Genomic DNA, 27,951 nt, shown 5'->3' with positions numbered 1-27,951 from the left:
TTGTTGTTACTGTTTGCCGTGGAATTGTAGCCATTTTCACAGATCTCCACACTGTGTTTGAGTACAAGGGCCAAAACTATTCTATAAACCCATTATGTGGAGTCTGTCTTCTTGGACCACAGCCAACACCAAATTTGAATCAATAAGGACTCAGATTTAGGCAGAATGATTTAGGAGACAGGAAGAGATTAAAAGAAAGTTCTAAAGTATAGTCTATTTTTGAGGAAAAGTAGCCAAAGAAGGAATAACTAAGAAGCAGGGCTTCCTTCCAGGGTTGGGATACATGCCTTGTTGGGGAGAGTGGACCTGCAGCCCATTGCATAATGGAAAATTTTCTTGCTCCTCTTGGGCCAGAGCTCATCCAAAGCCCAAATGCTGAAGCAAGCAAGGAGGAAGCTGTGGGCAGGATTGTTGATTGCTAAGCCTACAACTGAAGTGATTCTAGCCTCAAAATTTGTTGGAGGTTGTGTAAGACTTGTCATTGGTTGACAAGTCTTACAAGAGTGGAAGAAGAACAAGAACAAGAGTGGAAGCACAGGCAACTAGAGAAGCCTCATCCTTCTGCAATGTTCCTCCATCTCCTTCTAGTGACAAGGCTTATCAATGTCATATGCCATCTGAAAAAGGAGATGCATTCAAGGGGCCAGCCCTAACATCACAAATCAGGTTAATAAGGGATAGTTAATAAGGGATAGTTCTTAGACAGACGAAAGAAATTAAAGGCATAAAAATAGGAAAGGAAGAACTTAAATTATTACTATTTGCAGATGACATGATTCTATACCTAGAAGACCCAAAAGGGTCTACAAAAAAACTACAAGAACTAATAAATGAATTCAGCAAAGTGGCAGGATATAAAATCAACACGCATAAATCAAAGGCATTTCTGTATATCAGCGACAAAACTTCTGAAACGGAAATGAGGAAAAACACTCCATTCACAATATCCTCAAAAAAAATAAAATACTTGGGAATCAACCTAACAAAAGAGGTGAAAGATTTATACAATGAAAACTACAAAACCCTAAAAAGAGAAGTAGAAGAAGATCTTAGAAGATGGAAAAATATACCCTGTTCATGGATAGGCAGAACTAACATCATCAAAATGGCGATATTACCAAAAGTTCTCTATAGGTTTAATGCAATGCCAATCAAAATACCAATGGCATTTCTTGTAGAAATGGATAAAGCAATCATGAAATTCATATGGAAAAACAAAAGACCCAGAATAGCAAAAGCAATTCTAAGCAGGAAGTGCGAATCAGGCGGTATAGCGATACCAGATTTCAAACTATATTACAGAGCAATAGTAACAAAAACAGCATGGTACTGGTACCAAAACAGGAGGGTGGACCAATGGTACAGAATAGAGGACACAGAGACTAATCCACAAAGCTACAACTATCTTATATTTGATAAAGGAGCTAAAAGCATGCAATGGAGGGAGGATAGCATCTTCAACAAATGGTGCTGGGAAAACTGGAAATCCATATGCAACAAAATGAAACTGAATCCCCTCCTCTCACCATGCACAAAAGGTAACTCAAAGTGGATCAAGGAGCTAGATATCAAATCAGAGACTCTGCGTCTGATAGAAGAAAAAGTTGGCTCCGATCTACATATTGTAGGGTCAGGCTCCAAATTCCTTAATAGGACACCCATAGCACAAAAGTTGATAACAAGAATCAACAAATGGGACTTACTTAAACTGAAAAGTTTTCTCTCAGCAAGAGAAACAATAAAAGAGGTAAATAGGGAGCCTACACCCTGGGAACAAATTTTTACTCCTCACACTTCAGATAGAGCCCTAATATCCAGAGTATACAAAGAACTCAAAAAATTAAACAATAAGAAAACAAATAACCCAATCAACAAATGGGCCAAAGACCTGAACAGACACTTCTCAGAGGATGACATACAATCAATCAACAAGTACATGAAAAAATGCTCACCATCTCTAGCAGTCAGAGAAATGCAAATCAAAACCACCCTAAGATACCATCTCACTCCAGTAAGATTGGCAGCCATTATGAAGTCAAACAACAACAAGTGCTGGAGAGGATGTGGGGAAAAGGGTACTCTTGTACATTGCTGGTGGGACTGCAAACTGGTGCGGCCAATCTGGAAAGCAGTATGGAGATTCCTGGGAAAGCTGGGAATGGAACCACCATTTGACCCAGCTATTGCCCTTCTTGGACTATTCCCTGAAGACCTTAAAAGAGCGTACTACAGGGATACTGCTACATCGATGTCCATAGCAGCACAATTCACAATTGCTAGACTGTGGAACCAACCCAGATGCCCTTCAATAGATGAATGGATAAAAAAAATGTGGCATTTATACACCATGGAGTATTATGCAGCACTAAAAAATGACAAAATCATAGAATTTGCAGGGAAATGGATGGCACTAGAGCAGATTATGCTTAGTGAAGCTAGCCAATCCCTAAAAAACAAATGCCAAATGTCTTCTTTGATATAATGAGAGCAACTAAGAACAGAGCAGGGAGGAAGAGCAGGAAGAAAAGATTAACATTAAACAGATACATGAGGTGGGAGGGAAAGGGAGAGAAAAGGGAAATTGCATGGTAATGGAGGGAGACCCTCATTGTTATACAAAATTACATATAAGAGGTTGTGAGGGGGAATGGGAAAATAAACAAGGAGAGAAATGAATTACAGCGGATGGGGTAGAGAGAGAAGATGGGAGGGGAGGGAGGGTGGATAGTAGAGGATAGGAAAGGTAGCAGAATACAACAGTTACTAATAGGGCATTATGTAAAAATGTGGATGTGTAACCGATGTGATTCTGCAATCTGTATTTGGGGTAAAATTGGGAGTTCATAACCCACTTGAATCTAATGTATGAAATATGATATGTCAAGAGCTTTATAATGTTTTGAACAACCAATAAAAAAATAAATTAAAGAAAAAATATGTATATATGTCTATAGGAACTTTTCCAATGGGTATAGAATAAAATTCTAAGGGATAAGAATCAAAAAAAAAATAAGGGATAGTTCTGCTAATCAATGAAAGGCAACTAATTGATTCAAAACTATGGATGAATTTCGAAAAATAGACAGCATGAATGTAGACCACAGACTGTATGTTTCCATTTTTTAAAAAAAATCTTGAGAAAGTAAAACTGCATTGCCATACAACACGGTTGTGGTTGCCTGGGTTCACCACACTGGGGACAGATATTACTAGAAAGAGGTATTTGAGAACATTTAAGGTAATGAAAAGATGCTAAATCTGATCTGTGGAAATGACATAATTGTATCCAGACAGTTAAAGGGGATGAATTTTATTACATATACATTTTACCTCGATGTAGCCATGTAAATAATCTGTAGTGTTTTCTATTGTTCTCTCAGCCACTTTATTTCTTTAATATATTTTTAAACATATTGTTTAGTTGTCAATGAACCTTATTTAGAACCCAGTGTCCCATACATGCTAGGCAAGCACTATACCACTGAGCCACAAACCTAGCCATCTTTAATATCTTTACATTCATTGATTTAATTCTCAAAAAATTTGCTATGGTTGTCAATTTTTTGAGCTTCTGAGCTCTTAATGGAGGATTAACTCCAACACATGTACATGTCTTAGCAGAGTCAATTTTTTTAAACTGGGGAATTTAGATTTAAAAAAATTTAGGTTGATGAAATTCAAAAAGTGTGACTTTTACATCCACTAAGAATATGTTTTGGTACTATCTTTCTGTAATTAAATTTCCCTCCAGTACTTTTTAAAGCAGAATGTCTATTTTGATGTTATTTTCTGCCCCTTCTTGTATGAAAAACAGATCTCTAGTTACTCATAACTAGAGCCCAATATGATAATTTACCAGTCAGGAAACTTTTAAGACACCTACATACTAACATGACTTTCTTAATTGTAATAGTTCTGAACAGTAGATCTCAATCAAAAAATTTCTTGGGAAGGCAATACTGAGCTAATACAATAACTGTTGCTGAGGTGTACACTTTAGGAAAAGTATAACTATCAGTTAATCAATAAAGATAAGGACCGACTGATTAATTTTGGTGGACAAAACCCATCCACAGGTTATGCCTAGACCAATCACAAGGCATATTCCAAAAATCACATATTAATGATTGTCCTATAGGTATGATTTTTTAAAATAATTCCAACTAAATGAGACTATTAAAGTCTATTTATTGATCGCTGGATACACTAAAAGAGTCTGCCACAATAACTTACATTTTGGCAGAGACTCAAAGACAGACAAAGGAGTGGGAAAATTGGCAGGACTTCAGGTTTGCTTGAATTGGAGACTGTTGCCATGGAGAAGCTATAACTTGGCTAACTCAAAGCAGGGCAACCTATGTGATTCACTAGGAGAGCATATTTGGCATTTTCTGATTGGTCCTAAGTTGAGAGCAAGAACAGAAATTAGGAAATTGACAGTTAATAATCAAGCTCTGGTCATTTTGAACTGGCTGTTACAAAAGCCATTATTTACCTTCTTGGATTATTTAAGATAGCAATCTAGCTTCTTACCAGTCTGATTTACAAAAGACTGGCTTCCTTCCCAGGCTGTTTATTGCAGACTCTGAGTTGATTTCCTAGGCAACGTGTTAGAAGTTGTGCATCACAATTCTATTTAATATAAATAACACATTATAGTAATTAAGTGTACACTCTGGACTGTAGTTTCAAACTCTTTGGAATTTTGTGTTGTCATTAACATAAATTAATAATAAACTAATTCATTTCTAGATATGATGCACAACCTACTTTAGAGGACAATGAAATTGAAAGGAGTTAGAACAATTAAGTTCTTAAAACATGTTTAGAGCAAAAAAATTGCTCAGTAAATGACAATTTCATTATGCATTAAGTATTTATTTTATACATTTAACTATTGAAGTTATTTAACTAAAGTTGAAAATGAAATCTGCATATCAATTGATGAAATGCTTGTTTCTCCTTACTCAGTAAATAATTGATCTAGGTTTAAAAATTGGTGAAATAATACTGAAAAGCAATATGGACACAAAGTAAAATGTCCTCCTTTCTTATTAAAAAACTGTTGTATGATTAATCAATGACTAGAGCAAGTGGGGACAACATTCCACTTGAAAATAATTATTCTCTTCATATATAAGCAAACTGTTATAGTCAAAAAGCTATAGCTAGAAATGCATGAAAAGACACAGGATGTCAATGAAGAGGTTGTTTTCTATGAAAATCGTTTCCAAATACTAAACACATCATGTTATCTTATAATAAATAATCATGTATGGTACAAAGATTTCTGAGAATCATATCAATACTAAAAAACAATTGCTATATTTAGGATGAATTATATATTTTACTATAATGAAGGAAGGGTGTTCTAAATTTGCTGATCCATTCTCTGATAATAAATGCAATTCATCAAGAATTTTTAAAGCAATTAACACTTTTTTCCATTAATATTTGTGTGGTATTTAAGTGAAATGTAAATGCTTTGAAAAAGGAAATCATGAAATGCAGATAGAATTTTGAAAGCATGCTTAGGATGTTTCCATATATCAGATATGATATTCTGGAAAAAATATATGAATACAATTTAAAAATGTATGTTTGCCTATATTTTTAAAAAGTGAAGACAGAATTTTCATATCTATGTTTCAGGGAGATTTGATCCAATTTTAAGAAATATTAAAATGTAACATTCTCTGCTTAGATTGCAAGAGCAAAATGAAATCACAAAATATGGTAATTGACTAGCTAAATATCAGGACAAACTCATAAATTAGTGACATCCGTTAAAATGGAGTGTATAATTTCCTAAGTGCATCCAAGGTTGTACTTTTTACGTCAATTATTCTGTGAGGAAAGGAAGAAAGAGAATGTAATAGAAAACAAGAGGAAGGAATAACCAGAAATGGAGAAATAAAAATTGTTCTCACAAAAACCTGAGGAGGGAATGGATTTCAGAGTGTGGTCATAGTGGCAAATCATATGGTTACTTAATTAAGACAGTGATGGGAACTATGCTTTAGAGTTGGTTATTAGGAGTTGAATAATGGTTGTCATGGCGACAGAGTAATGTCAGTGAAAGGCAGAGGGCAAAATTACAAGCACTAGTTACAACTTAGTGACTTCTGCTAATCAAAGCATGAGCCCAGATTCTGGCCACTTTGATTTATTCTCCATTCCCAAAATGGAGAATAAATGTCTGTGCTTTTAAAGCATTCATTACCATTAGTCATGCTCTTACTTCAGCCAATAATGCTGACATACCACACATTTTTCTGCCTATGGGAATTTAATTCATCTTCAAGAATCAGAGAAAATATAATTTTTTGATAAGGTCTTCTTTTAGACCTCTGAGTAAACTCCTTCTTTGTGATCCCATATATCTTACTTCTAAAAATAACATTTCATTTTTATTTTATGTTTTAAATTATTTTTGATACATAGAAACATTAAAGTTGTACATATTAATAGGTTACCATGGTATGTTTCAATACATGTATACATTGTAATGTTAATCTATCTACACATATCTCTCTCCTCAAACATTTATTATTTCTATGTGGCAAAAAATTCATTTTTTTTTCTTCTGGCTTTTTGAAATGCACTCTACATTAATGTTATCTAGAATCCCCTGCTGTGCAACAGCATACTAGAACTCCTTGCTCCTAACTGTAACTCATTACCTACAGATCAATGTTTCCCTACCTCTGCCTCACTCCTACTTTCCAGCCTCTGAGAGCTACCATTCTTCTCCCAGGTGCTAAGAGATCAACTTCTTCAAATTCCACATGAAGAGAAGCGTATGGAATATATCTTTCTAAGCCTGGCTTTCTTCGTTTAACATAATACTTAACTCAGTCTCAGCTGCTCTATGTAGTTGTATAAATGATTTTACCATCTAGACAGAAATTCTGTGAAATCAAGGTCATTTCTTACTTGTCAATGTCTGATTCAATGACTTGTCTCTATAATCACTCTGTAAATGTTGAATACAATTTAAGTCTCTGCAACCAATTTAATTAGCACCCACTGAGTTCTACATTATCTGGAATTATGAGAGGTTTGACATTTGTAAAGCAAAAACAACAACAACAAAAAATTATCTGAGAATGCCCAGGAAGTTAAGCTCCATAAACATACAAATGAATATTCACAACTCTTTGCATAATAGAGACTGTTAAACTGGGCACAGTGGCACATGCCTGTAATCCCAGTGGCTCCCAGTGGCTCAGGAAGCTGAGGCAGAAAGATTGCAAGTTCAAAGCCAGCCTCAGCAAAAGGGAGGCACTAAGCAAATTAGTGAGACTCTGACACTAAATAAAATACAAAACAGTGCTGGGGATGTAGCTCAGTGATCAAGGGCCCCTGAGTTCAATCCTTGGTGCCTCCCCAATTTTTTTTTAAAGAATAAAGACTGTTAATAGTTTGTTCATTAGAAATTTGAGGAGACCTCTATTGTGAGATTCAGTAGAATAAGTCAAAGAGGGCATTTCAGATAGGAGTAGATTCCAAATAAATATTCAGAACAGAAATCTAGTGCACCAAGAAGAACTAGAGGAGGAAGAAGATGTCCGTAGAGATGGATTCATAAAGGTGAAAGGAAAACCATAAATGATATAAACCCTATCTACGGAGTGCCTAGATACCCAATAAAAGATAAAGACTTGGTCTGAAGAATAATAAGGAACAAAAACCTTTCTAAGGCATAAATGTGCATCTACACTAGAGAAGAGATAGAAATGGGAGATCAATTTTGTTATCTTGGTCTGGAATTGTAGCTCAGTGGCAGAGTACTTGCCTAGTGTCACAAGTCCCTGGGTTTGATTCCCAGAACCCCAACATAGTTATTTTATGACTATACCATTGATTATGATAAACTTCACGGATGTATACTTATCTTCAAATTCATGGAGCAACACACAGTAAATATGTATAGTAGCCTTTTGCATGCCAATCATACTTCAGTAATGATTTCTCTAGTTGTTATGATGCATAAGTGAAATAAAGGAACACAATGTTAGAGTTTCATTCCTCACTATAGGAAATGAGAGAAAAGAAGCTGCCCTTGCCCATCACACCACACTATGCCTCTTCACAAACCCAAACCTCTCCTTAAATCTCCAACTTGCACTTCAAGTGATCGGTATGAATCTATTTGCTATCCATTATAGTTCTTATTTAAACAATATTTGATACAAAGAGAAGCAGAATTAAGTGGGTAAAAACTCAAGATGATCGTTAAACTGACTTTAGTGATGGCCATTTGATTTAACCTCAGAATGTCAGCATGTATCCCTCTTCAATTAATGTTGTGTGGCTACTGGTGTTTTTGGCACCATTCCTCTCATATTGGGAATCTATGTAGAATTACCCTGATGTCAGTGCCAAGCAAATCCCTTTAGAATTAATGGGAAACTTTAACTGTGCTTTGAGGCTAACATAATTGTTGTCACTGACCTATGAGTAGAGAAAATGTCCTAGATTTTTGTAATTTATTCCCCAAAGTTTTAAGACCAATTTTTTATCTTGATTTCCCTAAAAGAAAAGACTATTATATCAGGTGTCCAATAAACTATTATAAAATGTTCATCTGTAAACCAAAGTGTGAGGGTGGATTGCTAATTCATTTTTACTATAAACATGAAGACATATATATTTCTTTGAAATATTTCAGTATTTTTATTGTCTTCACATTTTATCCACTTGATTCTTTTCTATTATGTCTCTAAATTGAAGATACCATGGAAAGAAATAATGAGACACAATGTGGCAATTATTCTAAGTATTCTGAGTTCAAAAGCATCATCGTTTTAACACAGAATATACAGGTAAGTCTGTAAAGGACCATGCAAAATAATTCTGGATTGTAGAGAAAAACTGATTTCTGATTCAGATGAATAATTTGACTTTGCACTTGAGAAGAGAAATTGAGTTTTCACTCATTATATTCTGATACAATAGCTCCTAAATAGGATAATGGTTACTGAAAATGAAACATATTTCTCCTGAGTCCACATAAATATTTTCAGCATATTTGTCATTAAGCGTTGCTAAAATAATGATGCAGTTGGCATTTTTTGTATTTTCATATTATTTTTTAAAAATATTAAAATTCTGAGGGATATTTTAAAAGTGAATAGACCTAAAATATAATGGGCAATTTATTTTATTTATTGATTATAAGCCTGCAGTGATAAAATTCTGGAATCTTACCATATTATGTGAGCAAATAGAAAAACATTGTATGAAATTCAGTGGGGACAAGAATAAGAAACAGAAATACTAACCAGAATGTGTATTAAACAATGCCTTTGAATAATTATAGTAGGCTTTTATCCAATACTGTCTGTCTACAGTATGTTAAACCAAAAGTCTTATAATAATTTCTTGAAGAAACGGAAGATGATCTTACCATTTTTAAAACACGTTTTTTTCTGCACTTGAAATAGCATAATTTACAGTTGCCAAATGATATTAAATATATAGCACATTTGGATGACCACTGAACTCAATAAATATATAGTAGATTGTGACTAAATGAGTTTGTAAATTTATTTGTTTTGAAAGACTATATTGATGCCACTCTGGCATACTGGATAAATACAAAGTATAAGTATTTTAAAGCAAAACCAAAGAGATGAAAAACCAAATGCATAAATCCTCTTTTTAACTTTTTAAAAAAAGTTTTAAATTTATTTGTTTTACTCAGTTGTGCCTGACAGCAGAGCTCTTTGATTCATTGTACACAAATGGAGCACAATTTTCACTTCTCTGGTTTTACATGAAGTAGGTTTACATCATTTGAGCAATCATACATGTATCTATGGTAATGATGTTCCTTTCATTCTACCATCTTTCCTATCCCAATTCCCCCTCTCCTCCCCTCCCTCGACTTTGCCCAATCCAAAGTTCCTCCTCTCACCTCATGTCCCCCACCATTATGGATTAGCATCCAATTATCAGAGAACACATTCAGCCTTTGTTTTTTGGGGGGATTGGCTTACTTTGTTTAGCATGATATTCTCCAACTCCATCCATTTACCTGAAATGCCTCTTGAATTTTTGAGCAGAAACATAAATTAGTTTTAACTAACAATGAGGTACTTAAAATGTAAATGTAAAATCATATTTTGGAAGAGTATGTTATATTTATACTCCTAATTTTTTCTGAAATGTTTTTACAAACACAAAAGCACAAGCAGGAAAGCATTTCTAACCAAAGAATATTTCCTCTTAAAAAAAATTAAAGAACCTGAATTCAAATCTCATATGATAGATCAATAACTAAGTTACTGGTATATAGGAGAAAAGAATTTCTGAAATATACATATTTGATTACTAAATTATTCAATAACATACAGTAGATATCATAATGAAAAATATGTGTCAGGAAAACAATGAGTTTTAGACTTAAAATTTTACAATAAGGCACTTAACACATTGAAATGATACAATAGATTTCCAAAAGAATGCAACTGGCTACTTCTCAAACTTGTCATAATATTTCCTTTGTGAATATGCTATAACATAACATACATTTGAGTCTGCAAGTTTAAATAGTGAAATAAGTGGGGAAACTATAGGACTGAACAAAAAGTGGATTTTTTTTTTCTAGAGAAGATGTTTGAGATTATAGGAGATAGACTTATTATGAAACATATGCACACTGTGAATGGAAACTTTGTCAATGAGTCTCATAATATTAGATATGCATATATATACAGAAAGAGACACTTAAAATTAGAGACAAATATTGAGACAGATAATTAAGAGAAATAACTCCACAAATATTTGACGTACAAGATAGAAGTAGGATCGAGAATATGTCAAAATGAATATAAAACAAATTTTTAACTTATTAAGGAATTTTAATATGTTTTATATTATGCTTTAATATGTTTTATATTCCTACCCTGTCTTAAAGAATAACTAAATATTTCTTTAAAATATCTCTTGGTGACCTTACCTGTGAAAGTTTACCAAATTATAGAATATATTTCTCAAACAAACTGTGACTCTGAACATTTTTTAAAAACTTAGACATCTATTCATTAAAATGTCTAAAAAATAATTTATTTTAAGTACCAAATTAATCTCATGAATTATTATTTATAACTTATTCTTTAATTCATGGAAAGAAACTTACAGTAAGACAATGTTTTTTAAGATGGGAAATGGAAAAATAATTATACCGACCATGAATCTGTACATGGCCATGTACAAAGAGCTTTTCCATCCTAGGAATTCACACAGACATTCCCAGACAATCCCTGTTGTGTGCATAATCCGCGATATATTTCTTCTCACAAGACTTCATATACTATGAGTGTGCCAGTTTTCAGGAGATAGCATAGAGTGATTTGAAGTAGAAAAGTCTTCTTTGTGTGCTTAGGGTAATTAAAAGGGGTGAGTGAAACATATTCTGCTTATAATCTCAATTGAATTTCTTTACAAATTATGTCTTAGCACAAGCCAGGAATGCCTGAGACAAATCATTCTTTAGCAACCGAATTTATCCTCGTGGGATTTACAGATAACCAAAATCTGAAGGTCCTTCTGTTTGTGGTATTCTCTGCCATCTATCTGGTCACCATGATGGGGAATCTAGGGTTGGTGGCCTTGATTTACACGGAGCGCCGTCTTCACACACCAATGTACATCTTCCTAGGCAACCTGGCTCTCATGGATTCCTGCTGTTCCTGTGCCATCACTCCCAAGATGCTGGAGAACTTCTTTTCTGAGGACAGAAGGATTTCCCTCTATGAATGCATGGCACAGTTTTATTTTCTCTGTCTTGCTGAGACTGCAGACTGCTTTCTTCTGGCTGCAATGGCCTATGACCGCTATGTGGCCATATGCAGTCCCCTGCAGTACCACACCCTGATGTCAAAGAAACTCTGCATTCAGATGACTATAGGAACTTTCATAGCTAGTAATCTGCATTCTATGATTCATACGACCTTTCTATTAAGGCTAACTTTCTGCAGATCTCATAAAATTGATCACTTTTTCTGTGATATCCTTCCCCTGTATAGACTCTCCTGTACTGACCCTTTTATTAATGAACTAATGATATATATTTTTTCAATGCCAATTCAAATCTTTACTATTTCCACTGTCTTGATTTCTTATCTTTGCATTATTTTCACTATTTTCAGAATGAAATCTAAGGAGGGGAGAGGTAGAGCATTTTCAACTTGTGCATCCCATTTTCTGTCAGTCTCAATATTCTACATTTGTCTTCTCACATATATTCGACCATTCAAAGAAGAATATAAAGGTATACTAGTGTCAATATTTTATACAATAGTAATTCCCTTACTAAACCCTTTTATATATAGTCTGAGAAATAAGGAAGTGATAAATGTTCTCAAAAAAGTCATGAGGACCTACAACATTCTTATACTTCATCCTCTACTGCAAACGGTTTTTAATTTTTGGAAATGCTTTCATAAATAATGAACATAAAAATATTTTTTCCTTTTACATACTTTTTTAAATCATGAGGTCGTGTTTGTTAAAATATATGTTAGTAGAATTTCCAAATTGTTTGACAAATCTTAATTCAAATTACATAGCCAGAGTAAATCAAGAGAACCTTGATAGTAACTGCTATGCCAGCTCTCATTAGTTTCATTACATTTTGAGAAAGTACTGTTCCAAATCTCAGTAAATCAACAGAGTATCATAATTTAATGTTTAAATATTAGGAGTCTTCTTTGATTAATGTTTTCTAGTTACTAATCAAAAGCTTATTTGATTTTATGTAGAGTGTTTGTAACACTTAAAATTCCTAGACTACAACTGACACAGGATTGCTGTATGTATAAATATGGATGTATAACCAATGTGATCCTGCAATTTGTACACGTGGAAAAATGAGAATTCATACCCTATTTAAATCAAATGTATGATATGTCAAGATCATTGTATTGTCTTGAGCAACTAATAAAAAAATTCCTAGACTAAAACGTGAAATAATTTCTTTTCAGAAAACTGGCTTTGCTTTTTTTTCCCCCCACAAAACAGGTTATATTTTTAAAGAGATAGAAACCAGAAATAAAGTAATGCAGTAATCTGCATTTAAAGTAATGAAGTTTTATTTAGATGAGATTCCAAAAGTGGAAAAAGAATGAAATGAGAAGAAATAAACACATTTTTGGAAAATCATTCACAATAAATTATAACAAATTCAGGAGGAAGAAAGTATACTTTAACTTAAAATATTGTTAAGGTTTGTTTCATTCTTGAAAGCATCAACAATGTTATACAATATCAAATATAAAACAGCAGCTTGCATATTAAAACATTTAATAAATATTAATTAAAACTCAAAACATTTAATACATATTAATGAAGACATTGTTATATATTTTGTATTTTTGTTAGCAAATGACAACAAATATAAGAAAATTATATGTATTAATTGGCTATTTTTTATTTTTATAAATCATCTCTCCATTTTCTATAAGCCCTACTTTTGACTTACGTTTATTTGTAACATTGTTTACAGAGGAAAATGTTAAAATATTTCAACTCCATGATGAATAATTTCTCTATGTGTGAATAGTCTTTTAATACTTGTTTTCAATATTTATAATGTGTACATATTTTAATTGAACACATTTATGATTTTGTTAAAATCTGTAAGACTTCACTAAACCTTCAGAGATGTTATTAAAAAAATTGTGTATTTTCATTTTCAATATCTTGAATTTTAATACATAGTATTAAAGTACGACCTGTTTTCCAACATTGTGAAATGAGAATTAAAATTGGATTTAGGACTAAGCATTAGTTTCAGAAACATTTGCTAACGAATTCTATCCTTATTGATTCTCGTGTCTCCTTTTTGTACATGCACATTGATAAAAATCACATATATAGGCACACATAGGGAGATCAAATTCTAGCCTCTGTCTTGCACAGAAAACACAAGAGAGTCTCAATCCCTACACTGATTTTCTAGGAGCCATGGGAGACTTTTAGAAAGCAACAAAAGTGAAACATGATAAACCATGACGGGAGAAGACTCTTCTCCTTCTACCCAGTCTCCTGTTTGGGTTTGAGAGAGTTCTTATACATGATACCAAATTTCTCTATTCTTTATTTCTGTGTGACTCTTTTTATTATTTTTGATGTCTTAGTACGACAATGGTCCAGAATGCTGATTTCCAGGTATGCTAATTCACCTAATCTCCAGACTCAGTGCCTAATCCACATGGTAACTTGAATGTCTCAAAGACACCTCAAATTTAACATGATCAAAACACAACTCTTGAATTTCCCCTAAGCATTGTTCCTCTCTGATCTTCTCTTTTCTAATGGTAGCTTCCTCCAACTGAAAGGGCAAGTCAGAAATTAAAAGTAATCCTTCATTTCTCTCCCTTCACACCAAACTCTCACAAGAACTGTCAATCCTCTCTCTTCAATCTACCAAATTTCTTCTGTTACACAATCTGCACACAATTCTCTCTCACCCAAGCATAATCAAGGGTTTCAAATTGGTCTACCTGCTTTTCCTGCATTAGTTTATTTTAGATTTTTGTTCATAAAACAATTACTTAAATAATCCTGCTTTGTGCTTGGCTCTTTCTCTTTCCTTTCCTCCCCTCCCCTTTTCACCTTCCCTGTCATTCATTCCTTTTCTTTTCTCTTGTATTTTCTTTCTTCCTTTCTTCCTCCTTCCTTCCTTTCTTTTTTTGTTGAGTACTTATATCTTTACTTCCTGAAAGGGGGAAAAAAAACCCTGATTGTACAAAATAAATAAAATTCGCATAGAAAAAAAAAACAGAATATATGAATCAAATCACTAGTTTTCAGAATAATAAATTGTTTTCCTAATACCCTCAGAAATTTACGAATAACTTTGAATGGTAAAGATAAGCTCATACATTTTTTTACATATTTACTAATCTGAAGTAATTATTATTGTAATTATTCTAAATAACTTCAAAATTTTCCTGAATTTTTCTGATAGGATCCCAGTAATTTCTGATAGATTGCTTGATTTCCAATATGAGAATGCAAAGCTATTGATTGTAATATCTGTCTCAAAATGAATCAGACCTTTTTTCCAAAGAGGTCCTATAAGTAATAATTTTCACTTGTTTCTGATGTATATATTTTTGGTTTATTATAAAAAAAATACTATGACATTTCTCATTGAAATAGAAAACAACAGTTATGAAATTCATCTGGAAAAAAATAAGTGACCCAGAATAGATAAAGCAATCCTTAGCAAGAAGAGTGAAGCAGGTGGCATCATAACACCAGACCTTAAACTATACTACAGAGCAATATTAACAAAAATGGCATGGTATTGGCACCAAAATAGCTGGTAGACCAATAGTACAGAATAGAGGACAGAGAGACAAACCCACATAAATACAGTTGTCTCAAATTAGACAAAGGTGCCAAAAACATATATTGGAGAAAAGATAGCCTCTTCAACAAATGGTGCTGGGAAAACTGGAAATCCATATGCAGGAAAATGAAACTAAACCCCTATCTCTCACCAGGCACAAAACTCAATTTGAAGTGGATCAAGGACCTAGGAATTAAACCAGAGACCCTGAGCCTAATAGAAGTAAAAGTAAGCTCCAATCTTCATTGTGTCAAATTAGGCCCCATCTTCCTTAATAAGACTCCTATAGTGCAAGAAATAAAATCAAGAATCAATAAATAGGATGGATTCAAACTAAAAAGCTTCTTCTTAGCAAAAGAAATAATCAGTGAGATGAATAGAGAGCCTATAGAAATGGGAGCAAATTTTTACCACATAGACATCAGATAGAGCACTAATTTCCAGGATATATAAAGAACTCAAAAATCTAAACAGAAAAAAAATAGCCAATCAATAAATGGGCCAAGGAACTGAACTGACAGTTCTTAGAAGATGAGATACAGTCAATCAACAAATATGTGAAAAAATGTTCAACATCTCTAACAATTAGAGAAATGCAAATCAAAACTACTTAAGATTTCATCTCATGCCTGTCAGATGGCAAGTATTATGAACACATACAACAATAAGTGTTGGGGAGGATGTGGGGAAAATGGTACACTCATAAATTGCTGGTGGGACTGAAAATTGGTACAGGCAATATGGAAAGCAATATGGAGATTCCTTGGAAAACTGGTAATGGAACCACCATTTGACCCAGCTATCCCACTCCTCTGTTTATACACAAAGGATTTAAAAACAGCATACTACAGGGACACAGCCACATCAATGTTTGTAGCAGCACAACAGCTAAATTGTGGAACCAACCTAGATGCCCTTCAGTAGATGAATCTGTGGTATATATACACAATAGAATACTACTCAGGATTAAAAGAAATTAAAATTATGGCATTTGCAAGTAAATGGATAGAATTGGAGAATATCATGCTAAGTAAGCCAAACCCAAAAAACCAAATGCCTAATGTTTTCTCTGATTTATGGGGATGGGGTTGGGGATCATGAGGAAATGAAAGAACTTTAGATAGGACAAAGGGGAGAAAAGGGAAGGGAGGGGGCAAGGGTGTTAAGAATGTCCGTGAAATGAGATGGACATCATCACCTTAAGTACATATATGAAGACACAAATGATGTGACTCTACTTTGTGTACAACCAGAGACATAAAAATTTGTGCTCTATATGTGTACTATGAATTAAAATGCATTCTGCGTGTCATGTATAACAAATTAGAATAAATAAATGTTTAAAAATTTAAATGTATGAATAAATAAATAAAATAGCAAGCAAACAGTAGATAAAAATATACACACAATGATTTCCTTTTCTTTCTTATGCCAATGATCATGTGTATGTGTGTGTATAGAATGTGTATTAGAATCTTGGCCTTGATTTTTAAAAACTTTTAAGCACAATCATAGTCTTTCTTTATCAGTATCTGGTAATATGTCTTTCATCCTTTTTTAAAAATATGTAGCCATCTAGTACTCTGCTCTGTGTTTATTTACCTTAAGCTCATGGATAAGGATTGAGATTCTTGTCAGTACTTTACAAGACATCTCTACTTATTCCTTTTTTCTAACCACATTTAATCACTTTACATTTGCTATATACCTTGTATATATGCAACTCTAGAACCAAGTATTCCTTTCTGAAAAAAATCTAAAAATATTATAATAAATGAGTTAACATTAACTTCTACAACTGATGGGTTTAATCCAACCTCTGTCAGATTTATCTCATTTAATATTTCTGACTCACATCATGTTATGTTTATTGCTCTTCATTTATATGGTTTTTTAACACACTTTGGGGGGAATTTCTTCTAGTATTTTTGACACTCTGTATAGTTTTTAGGTGTTTTCTTTATGTTAATACCTTTACCATATATCCAATCCCCATTATCTGCACTTACAGTGTTTATAATTTGTAAATAATATTATTTGATTACCACTAGTATTTATGTGCCAGATGAGGGAATTGCTATACTTCAGTGTTCTCTCTTTATCCCTCTTCTGTTCATGCTGTTTTAATTTTTTCTAACTTTATTATTATTAATGAAACTAAAGAGAATCAAACAAAAACCTTGGAGCTAAAGAAATGAAAATTGGAAAAAATACAGTGAGAATCACAGTATACTAAATAAAGCAGAGAAAGAGCATTTGTATTTGTATTTAGGGCTTTTAAAATAATCCGATCAGACAAAAGGAAAAAAATCAAGAAATGTTAAAATATTCATGAGACACACTTCATTGAACAAATGTGTTCATTATGATTATTCCAAAAGGAAAAAGAGAATGACATAGAAAATCCATCTGCAAAACACTAGCTGAAAATTATACTAATATTGGAAAGATGCAGATATTCAGGTCCAATAAACTTAAATGCCCCCCAAATAATTTCAATCAAGAAATTCCTCAAGGAGGTCTAAAATAGTCAAGCTGTCAAAAGTCAAAGGAAAAGATTAAATGCTAAAACTAGAAAAAGAAAATCATCAAGTTACCTATATATGGAAATCCCTATTTGGTTAACAGGAGATTTCTTAACAGAAACTGATAGGTATGAGGAAAAAGAAATGATATAATTAAAGTTCTGAAAGAAAAATTTCCAATGAAGAGTATTTTTATTTGTAATCTTTTTAGATATGCATGACAGTAGAGTATTTTGACATATGATCCCATTCTTGTGGTTGTACATGGAGTTTCACTGGTGGTATATTCATATATGAACATAGAAAAGTTATGTGTGATTCATTCTACTCTCTTTCCTATTCCCATTCCTCACTTCCCTTCATTCACCTTTGTCTAGTCCACTGAAATTCTATTTTTTTTCCTCCCCACCCCTTATTGTGTTTTAGCACTCACATATCAGAATGCACATTTAGCCTTTGGTTTGGTGTGATTGGCTTGTTTACATTAGCATAATAGTTCCAGATTCAACAATTTACCAGCAAAAGTCATAAAGTCATTCTTTTTAATGGCTCAATAATATTATACTGTGTATACATGGCACATTTTCTTTATTCATTCGTCTGTTGTAGGGCACATAGGTTGATTCCATAACTTTTCTTGTCTGAATTGAACTGCTATAAACATTGATATAAACATGTCAGTGTGTGATTTGAAGTCCTTTGAGTATATAAAAGGGAGTGGGATAATTGAGTCAAATGGTGGTTCCATTTCAAATTTCCGAGCAATCTCCATACTGCTTTCCAGAGTTGTTTCACCAATTTGCATTCCCACCAGCAATGTATGAGGGTTATGAATTCTTGAGCAGAAAAAGCCTCATGTTTTTAATTCATTCAACAAAAAAATGAGCACCAGAAAATGCCAGACACTACTCAGAGTTCTGGACATACAGGATTGGACATATTAAAGAAATCCCTTCTTGCTAAACCTATATGCTAATGGGGGAAGGAGAAGCAGTGACCAATTATAGAAGTATTGACAGATGTGGTTTAGTGAAGTGTGATTACCAGTACAAAAATGAAAGGGGGAAAAAAAGAACAGTATAAGAAAGGTAAGGGGTAGGTGGTAAGAACAAGACATACAGAGAAAAGTCTCAGTAATTTGTATACTAGATCAATAATAAAATCAAATTTGAACTGAGTGCATTACAATACATGGGCATAAAATCAAGCCATGTAGTGAAGAAGTTGATGACCTTCTCTGTACCTGACAACTTCTGGTTTCCTCTACAAATAATAACTTTTTCTCATAAGACTTATTAATTCTACTTCCTCCAGAAAGTGGACAAACCAGCCATAAACTATTTTCTGACTCTTTTACATTTTATGTTCAGCATGTGGGAAGGAATGTTATAAATTAAGATGTTTTGTACAAATCAGCAAGATGATCACAAGACTTTAGGAAACATCATTAGTTTTAACTTTATTGTCCAAAGGACATCTTTAATCAATTTCAAGTGGTTTAAATGTTTTTAGTACTTACTATCTCCAAAAACTAAAATACATTGATGTCAGTACAGGAAAACTTGGCAAAGTAAGGACACATTATTAACATTGGCTTATAGATTGTCTCTGAGATTCTCATCCTCTTAATCCCAATTGCTGCAGCACTAATGTACATGTATATATTTTTAAATACTGAGAGTCTCAGCATAAAGCAAACAATGTACTCTCAAAAGGATCTTCTCAGTGAAATCTAGGAAAAATGAGTATTAACACTTACATATCAGTATTTAAAATATGATGCTTAGTATAATAGGCATAAAATAAATTCTGTTAAGAAAGAAAGCTGTATTCAGCCCTACAGATTTTTTCAGTGTGTTTAATAGGCAATTTCTTTGGGATGATGCAATACTCTCCAGGTTTAAAGTGGTTGAGTTTTCTGGAGTTTGGCAATAATTAACTGTTTTTTAAGAGAGAGAGAGAGAGAATTTTTTTAATATTTATTTATTTATTTAGTTAGTTAGTTAGTTTTTGGCGGGCACAACATCTTTGTTTGTATGTGATGCTGAGGATCAAACCCGGGCCGCACGCATGCCAGGTGAGCATGCTACCGCTTGAGCCACATCCCCAGCCCAATAATTAACTTTTAAAATTTGATTTTGCTTAGCAATTTCTACAGAGAATGGAGAAAGTCCTAAACCTATATCATGTTTATATGTAGAAAAGCGTAAGCTCAACTAACGCTCACATTTTAAAATTCAATCCAGTGTTCCATTTGTGCAGTTATTGCTTCTGAAAGGAAAATATTTCCCTGAATGCCACCATTATCATAGAATAATATTGTCACAAGAATTTTCTCTTACCAATGAAACCAATCTATGTCAACCTAAATTAAATTGCCAATGTACCACAGTACTGCGCAAACTCACATAAAGGGCGAAAACTGGTTCAAACTAATGGTTCCATAGAACCTAGAATCCTGAAATTGTTGCACAGTAATCCCAAGTAATATTCACAAGCAATATTCCAGTATATTTTGAAACAGATTGGAATTGAACATTAGTTAAATTTTTACCTGAAAGATTGTAAGCTAGTAACAAATCCAGGGTGGGAAGCTGGTAAGTCAGTGACTGTGCAATAAATACCATTCAAGTACAAGGTTATAAAATTCAAGTCAGGAGCTGGGGTTACGGCTCAGTGGCAGAGCACTTGCCTCGCACATTTGAGGCACTGGGTTTGATCCTCAGTACCACATAAAAATAAGTAAAAATAAATAAATATATATATTTAAAAAAGAAAATTAAAGTCAGTTTCGATCAAGAATTTAAAATACTCATCTGTGACATTAGTTTGTATCCATGAATCCTATTCCTAGGATTTATGTGAATTCTAGCTACTGTGGGTTAGTCTACATTCTATAAATATGCTTTGTATTTTATTATGTTTTGCATGTGAAGTGGGCCTCCACAGTTCCTATGGTTAATTAAAGGATATTCAGAGGTGAAATGCTTGAAGTATGAGTACTTTGACCTAATTTGTTCTGAGAAGTGGGTTGTTGCTAGGACTAACCTGACACTGGGGTTCAGAATGTTTTTGAACTCATTTGTGGGAGGAGTTTGGATATGCAGGTTAGAAAAGACCTAGAATGTTGCAAGCAGAGCTTAATGGATGATTCTAGTGTGAACTTCAAAGAACAAAATACTGATAGGAATGATGATAGTAAAGACTGTACTCATAATATGTCAGTGGGTAGAGAGGATTCCACTGGGATTCGGACTAGAGGTCATTCATATTTTATCCTGCTGAAAAACTTGTCTTCATTTTGTCCATACCCCGCTACTTTATGTGAAGGTTAATTTAAAGGTAATGAACTAATTGATGTGGCAGAGGATAAGTCAAGGCAGCATAACATTCTGGCAGTGACATGGGTATTGCTGTTGACAATTAGCAAGGTTTATCATGAAAATAGGAAGCACAAAGTAGAGAAGGAAGAATTTAAAGACCTACAGTTTTGTCAGAAAATCATGTGTAAATCTGAAGGCAAGTAAGATGTGGTTGCTAAAGAGATTACTACCACTAAAGTGAAGCTAATGCTTTGTACAGAGATAATAGTAAAGGTACCTTGAGGGTATCTCAGGAATCAGAAAGATCCTGCCCATGGCAGGACAAGAGTGTATATGTGAAAACTAATTTAGGAGATGGTGGGGCATGCTGCTTACACAGGAGCACCTAGAAAGTTGTTTCTCTGGGATTCCTTTCACTGTGCTTATGAACCCAGCACCCAGAGGCTGTAGCAGCCATGGTCAAACGGGGACTTAACTATTGCTCAGGGTGGTAGTAGACCTTGGCATAATCCATATGGTGCTGATTCTACAAGCATGAAAGATGCTGGAGTGCAAGAGTCAAAGAAGGCCGGGCGGGGGTGGGAGGGTGGTCAGGCAAAATGTAGCAGGGCTGTGATCATCAAGGAAAACCCCTGAGAGGGTGATACATAAAATTGTAAGATGGGAGTAAAGCTAGAATGGAGTTCCCCATGGTTGAGAGCTGCCAGTAATATGTATCATCTGCTAAGGAGAGCTACTGGCCAGGGAAAAATGAGGCTAAAAGACAGGCCACCAGAGTTACAATCAACAAGGTTAAGCCCTTGAAAGATCACATTTGCCCCAGACGCCAGATGTGGAGCTACAGGAAATGATTTCCTGGTTGGGTTTAGGTCTTGCTTTGGTTCCATCTCTAATTTATGTGCTCCTAAATTTCCTTTTGAAATGGGAATGTTTTCTCTGTGCCATTACATGTTGGAGGTATATAACTTGGTTTCTGTACCATTGCACATGGAGAGTATGTAACTTCCTTTTGATTTCTACATAGATTCGCAGCCTAAATATGCCTTGAGTCTCGATGAGAACTTGGACTTGAAATTCTGTACAATGTTGAAGCTGTTTAGACTATGAGAACTCTGGGAGAAGGAATAAATGAATTTTTCATTGAGAAATGTACATGAGCTTTTGGGGACTAGGAACAGAATATAATGGTTTCGATATGAAGGGTCCCACAAAGCTCCTGTGTTCATGTAGGAATGCTCAGATGAAATGATTGTATTGTGAGAGCTGTGACCTAATCAATCTGTGATGGTTTCAATGAGCTACTGGATAGTCAATGTAGATACCTGGGTCATGACTGGAGGAGGTGGGTCACTAGGGTATGCCCTGAAGGATTCATCTTCCCTGCTGCCCCTTCCTACCTCTCTCTCTCTCTCTCTCTCTCTCTCTCTCACACACACACACACACACACACATACATTTTTATAATTTTTGCAGAATTACCCTGAAGTCAACACTAAGAAAATCCCTTTAGAATCAATAATCAATAGGCAACTTTAACTTTGCCCTAAGTCTAACAAAATTATTGTCACTGATCTATGAGTAGAGAAGTTGTCCTAGATTTTCAGTAATTATTCCTCAATTTTCTAAAGACCAAATTTTTAATATATCAATTTCCCTGAAAATAAAGAAAATTACATATCTAATAAGCTATTATAAAATGCTTGTCAGTGAACTCAATGCAATAATGGGTTTCCAATTTATTTACAATATAAATATGAACATGCATTCTTTAAAATACTTGTTTTTATTATTTTTTATTTTTTTTTAGTTTGTCTCTACATTAAAGTAGACACAACAAAAATATTGACAAGTGGTTTATGCTTCATTCAGAAAATTCTGAGCTCAAATGTAAAACAGTTTTTCTCCAAATACAGTGATCAGTCTATAAAGGACCCTATAAAATAATTTTAGATGTATTTTATGACTCAGAGAAATAATTATGCTTTGCATTAGAAATCAAGGCAATCAATACGTGTTCAGGATTTAACTCAATTTGCTGCAAAAGACAACAAAGAATCATAAAACACATTAATTCCACATTTCCACAAAGGCCAAAACAGCCTGAGAAATTTCTGGCTTGTTTTACATTTTATGGATAGAATGGTAAAAAGAATTGTAAAACATAAGGCAGTTTCATACTAATAATTATGATGGTTATCAGACTTTACTGACTGTTACGTACTAACACTTCACTGTCTCACAGGACACTTTTAATAAATTTCAAGTTTTTATGTTTTTAGGACTTAATATCTCCATAGAAATACACTGATGTCATTACAGGGAAATCCCTTCAGGATTTGATGGAAAACTTTAAGTTGGCTATATAAGGAACATAAGTATTAACTCTGACCTATAGGTTGTCTCAGAGATTTGTATTCTCTTAATCCCAAATGTTCTAGCAAGAATGTACATATATATATTCCAAATTCTGAGGCCTTCACCATAAAAGCAAACTCTTCTCAGTGAAATCTAGGTAAGGTAAATATTTGAACTTATTTTTATTGTTAATATTAGCAACCAGAAATATTTGCTTCTCTGAATGATTTATAATTTTTCATGGATTCTAAATTTTATCCCCTGTTTTTCATTCTAGATCTTAGCAAAATTGGTACTAGGAACTAGGATGAGATGTGATAGAAAAGTATAATTCATCTGACTTCCTGATCTCAATATATAATTTCAAAATACAGAGGTAAGATCCAAAAAACTTATTGAAAAAAAAGGCAAGTATACTGAAAGTTTCTTATATTTTAAATGACTATATGGTTTATATTTAAAATTTATATGTTAATTTTGATGCTTTCCTCATGGAGATACAAACTATTTTAACCATAGAATTTATGATTTTTGTCTGTCATTTAATATATCCCAATGAATCACTAAGTAATAAGACTAAATAATTTTAAAGCAAACTAAACATGAATTAAAAACATGCATTAGTATTTAAAAGTTTTCTATTTAAATCAGTATTTTTAAAAAGATGTATTAAAATGACTATTTTATTACCTTTGTGTCTTCTATCATACATTAGAGAATCTTATATAATTTTCTGAGGAAAAAGAAAAAGAGTAGAAAAGACACTTAAGAATCTCAACTTTGTCATTTAAAAAACTTCCTTGGACACTTTTCTTCATGGTTAACATTCCTCAATATGTAGAATATAAGAGGTCACTAAAGTTTATTAGGATACTGAAAGCGAAGTCACCCATTCCAGATAACAGGGCAGAGATAGGTTTGGAATTCATTGTGCCTTCATTCCACAACATCTTTGGGCTCCTTTCAGAGAAGTATGTAACAACTAACCTCAAAATTCTTACAATAGAAAATTGTTCAGATACATGGTGAAAGAACAGAGCCATGTAAATTATACATGAAAAAATATATATTATATGGGGTATAGAAAACATTCTCTGAATTTAAAAAAAATGAGATTGGGTTGTCCTGCGACACTTGCTTAAAATCTCATGGAGTCGTATTAAGTATGCTTTACAAAAAAAAAAAAATAGGAAGGGTTTAAACGTGAAAAAATCAATCAGATTGGTGAAATATAGGCAGTGTTCATGAAAACAGTTGTAATAATCTGAAAGGGTTTGCAATTGATATTGTGTGGACAGTTATCTCTTTAGCTATCTAAGGCAATTTTCTATGAGATGATCTTTGCATAATTTCTAATATATAAAGTTAATATATCTATAATATGCTATTTAAAAAATATTGGAACCTCTAGAATAAAATATAAATTTCTTCTCAATAGAAAAATACATATTATTGGAAGAATGTTTTAAAATTTATTTTAGAGGTCTCTAAAAGTATGACACTAAAATTACATTGGAACAATGATCAAATATTGGTACCGAAACTTTATGCTATCATTGCAGAAATGCATAAAGATAAAACATTTCCACTTAAAGTATCCTCCCTGCACCTATCACAACGTTCTTGTGAATATGGAGAGTCCTCAGGTTGAGGACAGATATACTGAAAATTTAAGAGAACAAACCCCTATAGAATTATATGTAGTTGTAATTCATAGAGTACAAAAGATGCTTGAAGAACTCCTCTGTTGTAAAAAGAAAAACAGTGGGAAATTTTATACTTTCCATCATAATCTTATATCTCAACAATTTCTATTTCAACAGACAATATAGGGATGACTGAGGGCAACCACTCAATGACAACTGAATTTATCCTCATGGGATTTATGGATCACCCAGACATGAAGACCCTTCTGTTTGTGGTGTTCTCTGCCATCTATCTGGTCACCATGATGGGAAATCTAGGGTTGGTGGCCTTGATTTACATGGAGCGCCGTCTTCACACACCAATGTACATCTTCCTGGGCAACCTGGCTCTCATGGATTCCTGCTGTTCCTGTGCCATCACTCCCAAGATGTTACAGAACTTCTTTTCTGAAGACAAAAGGATTTCTCTCTATGAATGCATGATACAATTTTATTCTCTCTGTCTTGCTGAGACTACAGACTGCTTTCTTCTGGCAGCAATGGCTTATGACCGCTATGTGGCCATATGCAGACCACTGCAGTACCACACCATGATGTCAATGGAACTCTGCATTCAGATGACCACAGGAGCCTATATAGGTGGGGTCCTGCATCCTATGGTTGAAGTAGGACTTTTGTTGAGGTTAACTTTCTGTGGGTCTCATCAAATCAATCACTTTTTTTGTGATGTTCTTCCATTATACAGACTTTCCTGTGTTGATCCTTATATTAATGAATTGATGTTACTTATCTTGGCAGGGTCAATTCAAGTGTTTACTATTACTATTGTTTTAATCTCCTATTTATATATTCTTTTCACTATATTCACAATGAAATCCAAAAAGGGAAGAGGCAAAGCTCTATCTACTTGTGCCTCCCATTTTCTTTCTGTGTCAATATTCTATGGTTCTCTGCTCTTCATGTATGCTCAACCAAGTTCAGTTAATGAAGGTGAGAAAGATATACCTGTAGCTATTTTTTATACTCTAGTCATTCCTTTATTAAACCCTTTTATTTATAGTCTAAGAAATAAGGAAGTAACAAATGTTATAAAAAGAATTATCAAGAAGAGACAATTTTGTAATGTTCTGAAACAAGTATCATCTCCCCTGGAAAATTGATTTCTACTTGATAATAATACTTTTTTCAAATTCTACAAATACTGAGAAAGTGGAAATGAGAGATCATCCTGAAGTATAATTCAAAATCTAAAACAGTGATATCCATCACAAGTGGGCTAAATATTTATCAGTTTCAAAGTGCAATTATTTACATATTTCAAGAAAATCCAATGAATTCTAATTTTATATATAGATATATATTTAATACTGTATTTCAATTTGATTTTCAACTTGAAAATTTGGTTCTTTCCTGAGATTGTATCTGAACAAGTACTCATGAAGACCATTTATTACACATCCAAGAATATTTTACAATATATTGTCAGTTGCTTTCACTCTCAAATTCTCAGAAATACAGTGTGTATGTACACATACATATATACATACACACACATACACATACTAGTGATTTATCAACCTATAAATTTTAATAATATGAAACATAATGAAGCCCATATGTATATTAATATTTTATGTAGTTTATTTTCCATCATTATTACAATGTAATTAGTAAACATATCAATTAAATCAAGTTTTTTTTCTTCCTGATATTATTACCTGTTTTGTTGTTCATTCAGAGTAGCAAAACATGAACTGATTCCAATGAAAAGCATTGATATGTTCATGTTCATTAACAAAAGGAGATGTTGTTCAAGCATTAATTTGTCAGAAAAGTATTAAAACCCTAATTCTCTAAACAAGAATATTTACTCAGCAACTAAAAGTACAAATATCAAGAAAAATAACATACATAAATGTACTAACTGCTAGGTACTAATTGAGATATTTCACATGTATTTCCTATGGATTAATTAGGCCTACTTTGTTACACTTGTTTTTAATGAGAAACTTATGTATTGACATACTGGGTAAATTTCCCATGCTCATTCAGTTGGTTAAGTCACAGGGATCTGGACTTTCAATCAATACTGTCTTTTCTTCATATTTGGTGTTTCAGAAAATGGACACTATATTACCTGAGGTCTTTACTTATTTAATAACACCAGAAGTAAACTACATTTAAAGGAAAAAAAATATTTGATCATGGGAGCTAAACAGAAATTAGCATTACCAGAACCAGTTTTTTTTTTTTTTTGAAATGAGTGTGTCACTGGGAGTGGGAACAGGGGTAAACATTGGAACAGAGCTACCAAAGTGGCAAAGTATTGGAGAGTTCTTGGTGTGGGTAGTAGGATGGATGTGGATCAGATCATTAAGAACCTTAAATGCTGCCCAAAGAAATTTGAATTTATTTAGAACTATCACACATTCCTGTTTTCCTGACATCAAATATGATTTCATTATTCAGAAAGATGATCTGGCAATTGATTGGAGAGAAAGAGGAATGAGACTAACTCCAGTAATTCCCACATTAAGTGATGAGAGTAGAACTTGAGGATATCTCAGAAAGGACAGGACACATGTATAAATAACATTTCAAAGAAATACAAATTATAAATTGCTACTATTTATAAAATAAAATGAACTACTAGCCTCTTCCTATATCAAATACATCACATTTGATTTTATATTACCAGTACTCAGATAGTGTCCCTGATATTAGTCATTCTTTAA

General features: G+C 33.3%; 2 protein-coding genes across 2 annotated transcripts; both read left to right on the top strand.

Annotated features, from left to right (window-relative positions):
- Nucleotides 1–11,478: 11,478 nt before the first annotated feature.
- LOC114098984 (olfactory receptor 5K16-like) lies at nt 11,479–12,459 on the top strand. The gene has a single exon (XM_027943196.1). The coding sequence runs from the start codon at nt 11,479–11,481 to the stop codon at nt 12,457–12,459; it is 981 nt and encodes a 326-aa protein (XP_027798997.1).
- A 12,945-nt stretch (nt 12,460–25,404) lies between these two features.
- LOC114098983 (olfactory receptor 5K3-like) lies at nt 25,405–26,376 on the top strand. Its single transcript, XM_027943195.2, has one exon. The coding sequence runs from the start codon at nt 25,405–25,407 to the stop codon at nt 26,374–26,376; it is 972 nt and encodes a 323-aa protein (XP_027798996.1).
- Nucleotides 26,377–27,951: the final 1,575 nt, after the last annotated feature.

Source organism: Marmota flaviventris, chromosome 8, assembly GCF_047511675.1.
Source record: "Marmota flaviventris isolate mMarFla1 chromosome 8, mMarFla1.hap1, whole genome shotgun sequence".
NCBI classification, from domain to species: Eukaryota; Metazoa; Chordata; class Mammalia; order Rodentia; family Sciuridae; genus Marmota; species Marmota flaviventris.
This window is presented reverse-complemented; position numbering and strand designations above follow the sequence as displayed.

Excerpts from the sequence above, each read along its gene's own strand:
- LOC114098984 (XM_027943196.1), top strand. The coding sequence starts at position 11,479 with ATGCCTGAGACAAATCATTCTTTAGCAACCGAATTTATCCTCGTGGGA.
- LOC114098983 (XM_027943195.2), top strand. The coding sequence starts at position 25,405 with ATGACTGAGGGCAACCACTCAATGACAACTGAATTTATCCTCATGGGA.